General features: G+C 43.6%; 2 protein-coding genes across 3 annotated transcripts in view; both read right to left on the bottom strand.

Annotated features, from left to right (window-relative positions):
* Positions 1-13,625, bottom strand: part of LOC125766309 (discoidin domain-containing receptor tyrosine kinase B) — a 230,635-nt gene that overhangs the window by 88,200 nt on the left and 128,810 nt on the right. The window lies entirely within an intron of this gene.
* Positions 116-5,505, bottom strand: LOC125766303 (uncharacterized). Its single transcript, XM_049432123.1, has 2 exons — positions 1,168-5,505; positions 116-831 (listed from the first exon to the last, which is right to left on the bottom strand). The coding sequence occupies exons 1-2, from the start codon at positions 5,501-5,503 to the stop codon at positions 458-460; spliced, it is 4,710 nt and encodes a 1,569-aa protein (XP_049288080.1). The 5' UTR covers positions 5,504-5,505; the 3' UTR covers positions 116-457.

Raw genomic sequence — 13,625 nt, 5'->3', positions numbered from 1 at the left:
GTGTGAGGAAAAACACAGTAAATAAAAAGCATTTACAAATATTGTTCGCGATCGATCCCTACGTTGTGAAATTTAATTTTCTTTCGGAACGGTGAAAAATTAATCTGGAGCGCGGTTTCTCGCTTGACCGTTCGGCGTACGTATTTTATTACAAGTGCAGTGATTTTTCGCAATGGTTCTTAGCCCTAACGGTCCTTACACTAACACAACTAACCTCTGCGTTCGTAACGCTACCCCGGTGAAAACAATAATGCATTAATCGGAATAATAAATTTCAACTGTCAAATGAGTGTAACGCATACGAAACGTAAACATACTCCTCGCCTTGATGTACCATCAACAAACAAACTTATCCTTGCTCGCCTATGTCAAAACACCGCGTGGTATCGCAAACGGATAAAAGTGTTAAGTACCAAGTGATTCGTGATCTTTGTGCAAGTGATATTCCCTGACTTCCTTATGCTCCTACATTTTCACTGGATATTGGTAAGGGACAGATCTTCGTGATCGGACGTTTTATAATTCCCTTAGGTGTTCGCAACGTGACTACGCGTACTAATCCATCCGCGCCGGGGTGAACCTCTACGACTCGTGCAAGCGGCCAGCGAGTAGTTGGCAGCAGCTCGTCCACTACGATAACCATTCGCCCCGGTTGAATGTTATCCGTGTTCTTAGCGATGCGTGGGTCCTTCTGCAGTTCTTGTAAGTATTCCTTCTGCCAGTGTTTCCAAAACTTCTGAACAAGTAGTTGAAGTTTGGTCAAGTGCTGTTCGGTGTTTATGTGTGCGTGCGTTAGTTCCGGATCTGGTATCGCCGTCATCGATGAACCTACTAAAAAATGAGAAGGCGTTAGTGCGGCCAAATCATTAGGATCGTCGGAAAGTGGCAGCAGCGGACGAGAGTTCATTGCTGCCTCGATTTGATGCAGAACGGTGTAGTAGCCTTCAAACGATAATCGTGTACTGCCCAGTTGACGAAACAGGTGACGCTTGGCAGTTTTTACCGCAGCTTCCCAAAGGCCGCCAAAATGGGGAGCTCTCGGTGGAATCATATGCCAAGTGATTCCATGTTCCGCGCACGACGCTGCGATGACACTTTGTGCAGTCTCACTTCCCAATCTCGCAAAAAGTTCCTGCAGCTCGTTCCTGGCACCTTCGAAGTTTTTACCGTTGTCCGAATGGATGTGCTCCGGAACACCTCTCCTCGCCGTAAATCTCCGTAGAGCAGCGAGAAACCCTTCGGTTGAAAGATCACCCACTAGCTCTAGATGAACCGCCTTGGTTGTGAAACACACAAAGACACACAAATATGCCTTCAGTGATGCAGCCCGCCGATGCGCAGGCTTTAGATACAATGGGCCTGCGTAATCCACTCCTGTGACCGCAAACGGACGACTCGGGACTAATCTACCAGAGGGCAGTTGACCAGTATGCTGCTCTGCTGCCGTAGGATGATGACGAATACATCGGATGCAATTCCTCACCACGGCTTTCACCAACATTCTTCCGTTCAAGGGCCAAAATCTTTCCCTTATGGATGACAGCAACAAACGTCCTCCACCATGTAGCAGCAACTTGTGGTAGCTCTCTGCAATTAATCGAGCCAGTGGGTGGCCCTTAGGCAGCAACGCGGGATGCTTCGACTGAAAGGGTAGCTGCGCCAAGTTCAATCGGCCACCAACTCTGATGATACCATTTTTGTCCAAAAATGGGGTAAGTCGACGTAACTGTGACTGCCTTCTAATTTGTTTCCCCGTTTGCAGATCACTCAACTCTTCCGCGAAAGACTCACGCTGAGCAAGCCTTAATAAAGCGTCTTCCGCTGCTGCTCGCTCAAGAACGCTCAACACCTTCGGAGATGCGGAATTACTGGAATGCGCATTGCCTTCGTTGGAATGCATGGCTCCTTCACGTCTTATGCGCCGCAGATGTGGCACCATGGCAATGAAACGTCGACAATAACCTACGACATTTACCAGGCGAGTGAATGATGACCAACGCAGGAACAGCTCGTTGGTACACGTCGCAACGGCGGCTGTTAAGACTTTCTTCTCTTGAATTGCCTCAGGAGGCTCCGTTGGATTAGACATAGGCCAAACATCCTCTGATTTCGTCAACCATGCTGGCCCATGTCTCCATGCCATGCTGTTGTTGAATTCCAACACTTCCATCCCGCGCGACACCAGATCAGCGGGATTTTCGACTCCAGCTATGTGTCGCCACTTTGCGTCACTCGTAAAATGCTGTATCTCAGCCACACGGTTGGCGACAAACGTTTTCCACGTGGTTGGAGGCGCCCTAATCCACGCCGTGCAGATAGCTGAATCGGTCCAAAACCATGACGCATCAATTTTCGTAGCGATTGCCCTTTTTATTCGATGGTGCAAATGTGCTGCAAGGACGCAGGCACATAACTCTAGTCTGGCAACCGTTAGTTGCTTTAAGGGTGCTACCTTACTCTTAGATGCTAGAAGCATCACCCGAACTCGTCCCGGCTCTTCACACCGTACATACGTGCATGCACCATAAGCTACTGTTGAAGCATCGGAAAAGGTGTGCAGCTCAATCTTACGTGCGCCGGGAACCAATACGTATCTTTCCATACGGTACTGTGAAAGGGATTGGATCTCCTGTTGAAGCTGCTTCCACTTACTAACGATGCCTGCTGGCAGGGCATCATCCCAATCACACGAGTACGTCCATATTTCCTGCATTATCATCTTTGCCCGAATGACTATCGGAGCTATCATTCCCAGCGGATCATACATTTTAGCGATGGTGGAAAGTACAGATCGCTTTGTGATGATATCGGTATCTGGTTGACACAATCCTTCAAATAGCAACCAATCTTCTTGTGGAACCCAACTGATCCCAAGTGTCTTCACGGCTTCATGGGAAGCGAAGCTCATCTTGGAAGTTGTTCCAATTTGCGACTCATCGAGTCCGCGCAGAACATCAGGACAATTAGAGGTCCATTTGCGTAGCTCAAATCCGCCTTTAAGTAGCAACTCAGCTAACTCATCTCGTAGCAACGTAGCCTCTTCTACCGAGTTCGCTCCTCCGATGAAATCGTCTACGTAGAAGTTCTTTCGCAAAGCCGGACCCGCTCGTGGGTATGCGTCACCCTCATCATCCGCCAGCTGAATCAGAGCACGCGTAGCAAGGAACGATGATGGTGCCAGTCCATAGGTAACCGTATTCAGCTCATAAATCTGGACTGGTTGCTGCGTCGAAAATCGAAAGAAGATTCGCACTAATGGACGATCATCAGGATGAAGCAATATCTGCCGGTACATCTTTGCTATGTCGCCTACCAAAGCCACTCTGTAGGTGCGAAAACGCAAAAGTTGATCAAGCAGCTCGTCCTGCACCACTGGTCCCACACAGAGAGCCTCATTAAGGGAATAACCGCTTGTAGTTTTCGAAGAGCCGTCAAACACGACTCTGATTTTCGTTGTAGTGCTCGACTCTTTGAACACGGGATGGTGGGGCAGATAGTACGACTCAACTGGCTCCGGCAGCTCATCGCGGACCAAACGCATATGCCCCAACTCGTAGTACTCCTTCATAAATGCGTGATACTCTTCCTTCAGTTTGGCATTTCTAACGAAACGTTTCTCCAACAGCTCGAATCGACGTTTTGCACTTGTTTTAGATGCACCTAATCGTACCCCAAAGTCAGGATGACGCGGCAAACGGACGATGTACCGACCATCCTTATCTCTCGTCGTGGTTGTCTGAAATAGCTGTTCACATCTTCGTTCTTCGGGCGAGTATCCATCTTTCATTACCAAAGATTCGATTTTCCAAAACCGTTCCATGCTTTCTTCCAGTGACATCATGCAAACAGCGTTGGAAATAATTGTCTGCGAATTAGCAGGGTAATGCAACATTGCCGAACCCGCTACAATCCAGCCAAACACGCTGTCAATCAATGATGGAAGGTCAGGACCCAAGTGCACTCGTGCAGCACTAGGGAAAAACGAATAATAGTGCTTCGCGCCTATTAATAAATCGATTGGCTGTGATTTATTAAATTCCGGATCAGCTAGCTCAATTCCTTTCGGGATACACCAGTGGCTAATAGCTATGTTCTCTGAAGGAATATGAGAGGTTATTTGGTCCATCAACATAAATTGTACGCCACAACTGAAATGCTGTCTTTTCGACCGAATCTCAGCAAACACACATTCACGAACATTGCGAGATACCTTACCAGCTCCCAATACTTTGACGTTAGCTGGAGACCGTTTTATCTGCAGCAATCTGGCAAGCCTTTCGGTCATCAGGTTCGCTTGCGACGCACTGTCTAGAAGAGCACGCACCGAATGCTCCTTGCCGTCAGCATCTACGATGTTCACTCGCGCAGTTAGCAGAAACACCTCCTCTGAACGCTCCGTCGTCTCAGTAACGTTGAGCGACTGAGCGTATGCGCGATCCTTCGGCTTCGGTGAATCGGGACGTTCCGGTGACCCTTCTTTCGATCCTGCTGGTTCATTGGAGCGGTGCAAAAGAGTGTGATGTCTGTCACGGCAATGTTTGCATCGGGAAGACGAAAGACAATTTCTTGCCCAATGGCCCTTCCGTAAGCAGTTATTGCAAACCTTCTTCTCATTTGCAATCTGAATACGCTCAGACAGTGGAAGGCGGCAATACTTGTAACAACTGCTCAGGGCATGCTCGTGTTGGCAATATGGGCACTCTTTAGAATTGCTCGTAGTGGAAGAGCAGGAAGAAAGCTGCTGCGGGGCGCGCCGCACGGGATTCGGGTGAGTACTTTCCTTCGTAGACTGATGATTCATCGATATGGACTCTAATATCCGCATTTTTCTTTGTAGGAAATCTATTAGCGTTGCGTAGTCAGGTGTATCGAGCGTGGAAGCATGATCCTCCCAATTCTTCAACGTTTCCTCAGGCAGTTTTGTGCACAACACATACTCCAGAATAGTGCTCCACTGTTCAGTTGGCTCACCCAACTGGTGGAGCATTTTCACATGTCTGTCGAAATCATCGACCAGCCTATGCAGTGCTGCATTGGATTCCTTTTGCACTCTCGACATGTTGAACATGGCTTGCAAATGCCTCTTTTTTTGTAAATACTCATTGGCATAGCGATCGACCAATGATTTCCATGCAATGGAGTAATTTGAGGAACACAACGGGATGGAATCTAGCAGCCTAGCAGCTTCTCCTTTCAGTGCTGCTCGCAGATAGTGAAACTTTTGGATATCCAGCACTTCGGTGTTGTTGTGAATAAGTGCTTCAAAAGTGTCACGAAACGTTGCCCATTGCATTTCATTACCGTCGAATTCAGGCAACGAAATTCTTGGCAATCTTAGCTCCGACGCTGCAACGCGATTCGATGATGACGCGATGGCTACGCGCGGCGTCGGTTGCATTAGTGCTTGGAGGCTTGCTCTCACAGCCATTATAGCATCCTCCATCGTGGCGCGTAAATGGCTTTCAAGCGCGCGTTCCTCCGGTGCAGCACCATTTTCAATCATCTGCTGCACACCGTCGAATTCGACTGAAACTCGTTCAACTTCCGCGGCATAAAAAGGCACTTTAAGCTCGTCGCGCGCCGGAACGAAATTTGCAGCAAATGCAGCAGCACGATGAATCTTCTCCTCCAACGTCACTCTTCTGGAACGCAAGTCGGCTGGTGATGCCATTGAACCGACGCCAATGCTCACAGTGATGGCCGGTCAACGACAAAAAACACAAAATTCGCGAGGACGAGTTCACAACCAAAAAACTCAACACCACAAATTTCCACAAGCAGCCAACAGTCAATAATCACGATCAACAATCACGGTACACGTACAGTACGTTACAGATAGCTGACAACTTTCAACAAAAAATACAAGTGTTCACACTCAGTGCAATAGTGCAATCTTGCAACACGCAGCAATGATCACTCTGAGAAACCGAAATTAATTTCACTCCGAAAGAATATATCCTGGTCACGGCACCAAATGTTCGCGATCGATCCCTACGTTGTGAAATTTAATTTTCTTTCGGAACGGTGAAAAATTAATCTGGAGCGCGGTTTCTCGCTTGACCGTTCGGCGTACGTATTTTATTACAAGTGCAGTGATTTTTCGCAATGGTTCTTAGCCCTAACGGTCCTTACACTAACACAACTAACCTCTGCGTTCGTAACGCTACCCCGGTGAAAACAATAATGCATTAATCGGAATAATAAATTTCAACTGTCAAATGAGTGTAACGCATACGAAACGTAAACAAATATCATGGCGGATAATAAAGATGGGGAGTTGATAACACTTATCAACTTTTGTTTTCCACTTTTTTGATAATTGATAATTATTTATTCACAAATTCTGCAACAATTCTGAACACTGAAATAAAAAAAAAACTGATTCAACAACCCCTTATTCCTTTATAGATGATCAGTAGAAAAAAATCATCATCAAACATATTATTTTTCAAGTTCATAATGGAAGGTACCATTTGACATTCAACAGGGTGAACAAATTTTAGTCTACCATTTGCCCGCCAAAGTTCCAGTCGGCTTGCTCACACTCCCCGCTGTGAGACACACTTTCAAAAAGCTTTATTCGTAATCGAAAACAGTTGAAAAAGTGTGTGAAAAGGCAATGGCAACGATATCATGTCGTCAATTTGGATGTTTCCCGCTGCGTTCCTGGGGTAACATTCTTTTACGAGTCTGTAAGATGGTTTTGCAACAGATTTTCCTTCATGTGCCGACGGCTTATTTTTTCGATTTGTCGTATTCCCCCAAACACAATCGTGATCAAATTTATCGACATTCGGGAAAGTTGTTTGCGTTGATTCCCATTTGCTCTTACCATTTTCTTTTATTTCTCAAATCAGCAGGCAATTCGAAAAGTGGGATTGAGAGTTTTTTTTCGTTTTTATGTTTAAGGTTGAATTCTTACGCATCACCAGTCCATTGCATGACTTAAAGAAAACAATTTCTAGCCTGCGAGTGAGGAAAAGTGGGGAAAAAGTTATCTCACCTGAATATTGAATGCCGTAGGCACACTCCATTTTATGTGCAAAGCAGAAGGCAGAAACTAGGAGGCAAACAAAAAAAAAACCGCACGTGGGAAGGCAAACAGTAACAACCTTTTCATGCTGCAGCTGATCCGGAAAAAGGACACGCGTTCAGCAGGAAAATTCGTTTTGTTACTCCCATACACCGCAGCAAACCACTCAAAACCATTCAATCTAGGTAGCTGCTTTAATTCATTGAATTTATGCCCCGGACTTACGACAATAATTACTTTCCCGCCAGAAACAAACTTGGCAACAAGTTTTCCCCCCCATGTGTGTGTGTGTGTGAGTTACGCTTAGGCCAAAAGGGAAAACAGAAACAAAGCAGCGCCTAGCGAATTGTCTCGTGGAAAAGTTAACATTTTTTACCTGTGTGGAAAAGTTTTTCCTTTAGTCCCGTTTGCGCGGTTGGTTAGCTCTGGTTTGGAGCTCGAGGTGTATTATTATGCGAAACAAACTTCTACAAGTCGTCGACATCGCAGCTTGATTGAACGAAATGGGTTTGGTAAAACGAAACAAAAGCCGAAAACAACAACAACAATGGCAAACCAAGCGCGCCATATATATGTATTTTCATCATCACCATCAAGCCATACGATAGCAAACACATCCGGTGAGCGGTCCCGAAAAGCCTCGCGGCTCATTCGTGGGAAATGTTTATTGAAACCATTTTTCCGTTTCGGCTTTTTCCATAATGCACGACGTGGCTGTGGCTGCCGTGAAAAAAAAAACACGGGAAACTCAACCAGAGTGGCAACGTCGTCAAAAGCTTGGCACGGTTAGGTTCGCATTGGTCGGAAAATGGAAAGCACTACCCCGCCGCCTCAGCCGAACGCGTGACAAGAACGGAAATGATAGGAGCGAAACACAAAATGGCAAAAGTTTGCACACAATTTATGCACGCCGGTTTTTCCGGCGATCTACCACCCGGTAAATGGTACGCAAACCGGGTGCGACACCAAACCGTGACAAGCACAAGAACAGCACATACACACAAATATTGTTCTTTGTACCATTGTTACACCTTGGGGTTGTAGGGTTTTAAGTTTAAAAAAGGGGAATTTAAGGATCGAGCAAAAAAAACAAAGGGGAAGGCCGGTCAGCTTGCTTATATCAAGAAAAATTCGGCTTGTGTTGTGGTTCAACAATTTACGCGACTTTTGACAATGATTTTTTGTTTGTATTTTTGTTTCTGCAACCAAAAACAAGAAACTTCCTTTCGCACCCTCTAGCTGTTTTGGAGCAAGAGGAATCTTTTACGGTTCGATAATTTATCAATTATTCATACGAACATTGGTGTAAGAAAAGTGGAAAATCAGGGTTTCGATTTCCCCCATCGATACCGGATCCAAAACAAATGCTCCCTTAGCTCGTGGGATACGCCTGAGTTGGGGCATTGTTTTTGGAAAGTTACCTTTTTTGGTTTATTGGTAACATAAACAAGCCTGTGGAAACTCATCAAGCGAAAAATGGGATAAAATCAACACGCTTTTTTATAATTAAATGGAATAAATTAATATTACTTTCATGGCTGAAGTGACGAATGATAAATGAGACAATTATATAAGAAAATTTATTTCAAAAAGGAAAAGCGGTGTGCTTCTAAACTGCAGTGTTGAAACCAGGAAAACACGCTTACGTAGTACAAAAAGCATAGTTTTCCTTCCCATCGGAACGCCTTGCAATAGAAAGTAACACAATCTTTTGGAGATTCGCCTTTTTTTCAAAGACATTCCAATCGGATGTTCTTTCCGTTCATGCAGTTTTCTTGTTGTAAGTAAAAAGAAATTTTCTTTTATCTCTCACCCGAAAAGGCTTTGCATTTGCCACCCTTCGGGCTAATGGTTTTTCGCACTGCAGTGTGTTTTCCCAATGGTCCCTGATTGAAACGTGCGATAAACGTCGTCGGGAATTGTGATCAAGCTGCTGTGGGGGTTCCACTGTCCGCATTCCATATGTCGTGGCACACATCCGAAAGATCGAACCGAATGTCAAAAACGACATAATAATGCCCGAACACGTTTGCATTGTTTAGCCATCGTCGGTACCGGTACCGGAGTGAAGCTAGAGTTTAAGGAGCCCAGCGCCATGAAAGGACAATTTCGTTCTGTTCTCGTTCCCAGCGCACACACATACACAATTACGTGTGTGTGTGTGTGTGTCTGAACGAAAATGGATCAATGCACTCACAATGTGGCATCGATGCTATCGATATAGTGATAGTAATTCTGCCCCCCTTCTATGTCTCCCTTATATCCTTTCGGTTCCTTTTTTTATGAGACTCACAACCACACATAATTCTGGCGTGGCAAAGTTGCAGAATCGCGATTGCAATCTTTATGCTGTACGGAGTTTTCTTTTATGTTTTAATTTGTCGCAATTCGGTCCGGTGCGGTTTCACCATGAACGTGCCTGATCAGCGATTTCGTTTATCTTTTATTGTGTGTTTGTATGTGTTTTTTTTTTGTTCGTATGCGGTTTGCACTGATGTACACAGTGTATGAAACGGTAATGACACACGAGCAATGACTGAGGGATATGGTATGGAAAGGCATAAAAATGAATATGCTGCCGAATGGAGCAGAATTGTACGATGATCATCGTTTTTCGTGCTATTGACAGCTTTCAGTGCTATTTGACACGCGAAACTACCGGATTATGGGTCGTAGAGATTAACTATGGTGATGATGCTGATGTAAGCCAACACATACGTAACACTTTATATCTTGGTGGAAAATAATTTTATTCACATTTTGCCATAGGAAAAATACAATCATATCACCAATGTCTTTCGTATTGTAAAACATATGAAATCACGTTTCTCGCGAAGGATAAAACGCCATTAACCATCCAAAAATCTATCGAAACGATTAATTTCCTGTGACTGAGCAACGACGACACTTACAACTTCCGACCGTCTTCACCCGTTTTTTTGCACATCCACAAACAGTGCTCCCACTCGGAAGCCAGACTTCGACTCGAAATAGAAATGTGCTTCATTTTACCGTAACGAATGTCGGAGAAAAACTGCTTCCTGCCAACGACATCAAACCGAAACTTGAACGCGAAGAAATGCCGACCGATGCACGGCCGAAAGGACAAACAAATATGGAGTGTCTCGGTCCCGTTTTGGCTGGCGAAAGAAAATGTCGCGCTTGGCCCCGCCAAGAAGTTGGAAATGTGAATGGGAGAACTTTTGATTATTTTCTGATTACTTTCCTCAATAAATCAGCAAGTGAACCGTGATTTTTGCCATTACCATGGTTCGTTTGTTTAACGTTCGGTGCGATCGTAAACTAGTAATGTATTCGCGTAACGTTTGTAACACTTTATGTTAGTATGTTACACTTAAGTAAAGATCATCAAATATCCTTCAATTGAAAAATAAATAAATTTAAGAAATAAAACAAAATAAAACATATACACATATAAAACAGAAGCAAAACAGCAATAAAAAAAATTGTATAGTCAAATGTATAGTGTGTTTAAAATATGAACAGATGATCAAGAAACTAAATTAAAGCAATAAAATAAATCGATCAACTCTAGACTAAACGCATCTTGCTGATATAACTTCGTTCAATTTTTCTTAACTGTTAAAGACACAAGGCTTAAATAATTGTTAAAGAATTTGTTTACACAAAAGACAAGACATTTTATAGACGACGTGAAGTATTATGAAAGCTTCAATTAAAGTAAAACTAAAACACAATTTATAAAGGTATTTTGAATGAAATACATAAATCTTTAAATAACACGTTTACAATAAAAAAGAAAACATGCTACAATCCTTAAACTTCTAAGCTCCATTAAGATTTGACCACTTCGCCTTTAAGCTTGTGTTTGAGCAAAACCGTCAATAAACAATTTTTATAGATTCACATTTAGCCGATTCCGTTCTGATGGGAATCGATTTTCACGAGCGTTTTTCCCTTTCAAACAAAACTGACATTCGCACAAACTGACTACCATTAAAATTCGAACTTTATAGACAGTTTTGAGCAATGCAAAGATTTTCGCAAGCATTTCCCATGCTGCAGATGGCGGTAGCCGATTCCGAAAATCTGTACCAAGTTAAATGAGCCCGAAATTATGACGCCAGAGCGCACCATCGACACGAGCGGGTGGGTTTGGGAAATTTATTCGAATCGCGTTCGAACTTTTCTCTTAATGTTTTTCCTCACAATCCACCGTCCCGCTGTCCCTTGCAAAGGTTGGAAAAGTGTTTTTGGCTTCCCTGTGGCCACTTCTGTTCATGGCCATTTCAGGACTGTTGCTTCCCGGGGGGGTTCGATCTTACGCGTAGTCAGAAATCGATCGTGTGATATTTTTCCTAGTGGCCTTCTGCTTTACCTTTCGAACGACAAAATCCATTGCCAGTAAGCTGAAGAAAATAGAGGCCATAGAATGGAACCGTCTGCCTGTCGGTGTACGTGTGTGTGTGTTTCTTTTCTTTTTCCTCATCGTTTTGCTCTTCTTGCCGGCACCTAATTCGTATCGACGGATAAAATCCCTTGCTGCGTACTGGATTACCTTAAGGAGGAGAAAGATTTGTGTTTTCTCCGAACAGCGGGAAGAAAAAGCGGAAGGATTCTGCTTTTCAGCGGAAACAGCTTAGCGTACGAAAGATGCAGCAAACCGTACCCAAACCAAAAAGGCTGGGATATTTTTGAAGCCCACTGGCACACGTTGCGAACCAGATTTATTTCCTTTCGAATCTGGTTTCCTATCACACGGAAGGGTACGGATGGTGACAGGGAGTAAAAGAAAGGTTCGCTACATTTACGTCCCATGGCGGTTGATTAAGAGAAACAGTATTACGCTAATCTTTCGCTATATTTCCGTCCAGCTAAATGTCCTTTTACACCAGAGGATGGGATGGAGCTGGGGCACTAGGTGTGGGGAGCTAATTTTTGGGGGCCCTTTCCACCATCAGCTACACACGAAGCTTGCCAAGTGAAAGAGAATGCTGAATATGTCCTTGCATTCATGTAGGAGCCTCTTATCGGTGGAATAGTCTAGGCTAGAGCCGAATGCTAGCGCCGATGGTCATTTTAGCCGCCATTCCAAATGTTACTTAGCTCATGGTCCAGTCCAGTAAAAGACCAACCAAAATGGCTGTCGTTTAATTTCCTTTCCCCGGGCACGGTTGTGCTCCCCACCCCTACCTTTGCCGTCAAACATGATGAATATTATAGTGCTTTGGCTGTTTGCGCCATAATAGTTTTAGGGAACCGTTCCACCATGCCGTCTAATGCGTCGAGCGTCCTTTTTTCAGTTGATAACTGTATAAATATGTATGAAGAAGTAGCGACCACATCGGTTGAGGTACGTTTGCGTCTGCTTCGGGCACGTTAAGCGGAAAACACTGACCGGATATCCGTTCTTTCTGCCTAAGGCAAAAGGGAGTTGTTTGCTTCGGCATTCGGTCTCACTTTTTCAACCCCTCCTTCTCCACGCGAATCCAAATATTCCTTGTAGCTGTGTAGGTTGGGGTAAACATTGCGACAAAGTGATTTGTTTCCTTGATCTCCGGCCAAAAACCGTTCCCTTGCTTTGTTTCATTCTTTGTGGGTGACGGTGCACGAGACTTTTCATCGAAAGGGATGTATGTCCGACCTGTGTGTGTGTGTGTGTGCGAGGAGGAAATCAGTCGCAAGCACGCACACGCACCAGTAAGAGGGAAGTTTTTCCTGCATCGCTTTGGGGACGGAAGTATCGTTGCTAATAAAAATGTTGACTTATTGTGGTGGTCCGTTGCAAGCGAGCAAATCGTAAATGATAGCGATAGAATAATCAGTGCGTTGATATTTTGGGAGTTGCGTTTGCACTAACGATAGACGCGCAATAAAAGCAAAAATGATGGAAGGGAAAATTATTTACAGCTGGCTAGTACCTACACTATCGGTAAACAACAAAACAGTGTTGAATGTAAGGTGTATTGAACGTGTATTAAAAGAAACATTTTTGTATCTTCAATTATTTCAAATGTTGTACACACTATTTTAAATTATATTGTGTATATTTAAAAAAAAAATTTAAAAATCCCTTGTGACAATTGTAAGAATTGTGGTGTATCTGTGTAGATGACAATATGGCAAAAAGCTCCTCCTCTTCTTGGCTTAATGACCTTTACGGTCACGCCGGCCATTTCTGGCTTACTAGACTTGTTTTGCCACACGGCCGGATAGTCAGTCCATTTCGGCGAAGAGCTATCATTTTTAAATAAAAGTAAATAGAAGAGATATTTCATTCAATATATTTTACACTTTAATTTTTCTTAAATTACATGATGTAAATTTTATACTTAAATTGAATTTGTCAAATTAAATGTATTTTTTTTAGTTTATCTTTTAATCTGGAAACAGTTTTTTTCAAATTTCAAGAATAACTTATAAGCATAAAAAAATCAGTTCTTGTGTCTACTGTCAACAAGAACAATCTGAATTATTGTTTTCCTTTTACGTACAAACAGAAGACCTTAAAACAGTATACGTCATTGACCTTTCATAATTCACCTGAAATTTGTTGCGAATTATGAGTGCTCCTCCTGTTTATGGTTAATTATATGCAAGCAATTTTTAT

This window comes from Anopheles funestus, chromosome 2RL (genome assembly GCF_943734845.2).
Source record: "Anopheles funestus chromosome 2RL, idAnoFuneDA-416_04, whole genome shotgun sequence".
Taxonomy (NCBI): domain Eukaryota; kingdom Metazoa; phylum Arthropoda; class Insecta; order Diptera; family Culicidae; genus Anopheles; species Anopheles funestus.
The sequence above is the reverse complement of the archived record's forward strand: the minus strand, read 5'-3'. Positions and strand labels throughout refer to the sequence as shown.

Excerpts from the sequence above, each read along its gene's own strand:
- LOC125766303 (XM_049432123.1), bottom strand. The coding sequence starts at position 5,503 with ATGATTGAAAATGGTGCTGCACCGGAGGAACGCGCGCTTGAAAGCCAT. Across the intron at positions 832-1,167 it reads GCACATCCATTCGGACAACG|TAGGTTCATCGATGACGGCG; the intron begins GTAAAAACTTCG and ends CTCATTTTTTAG.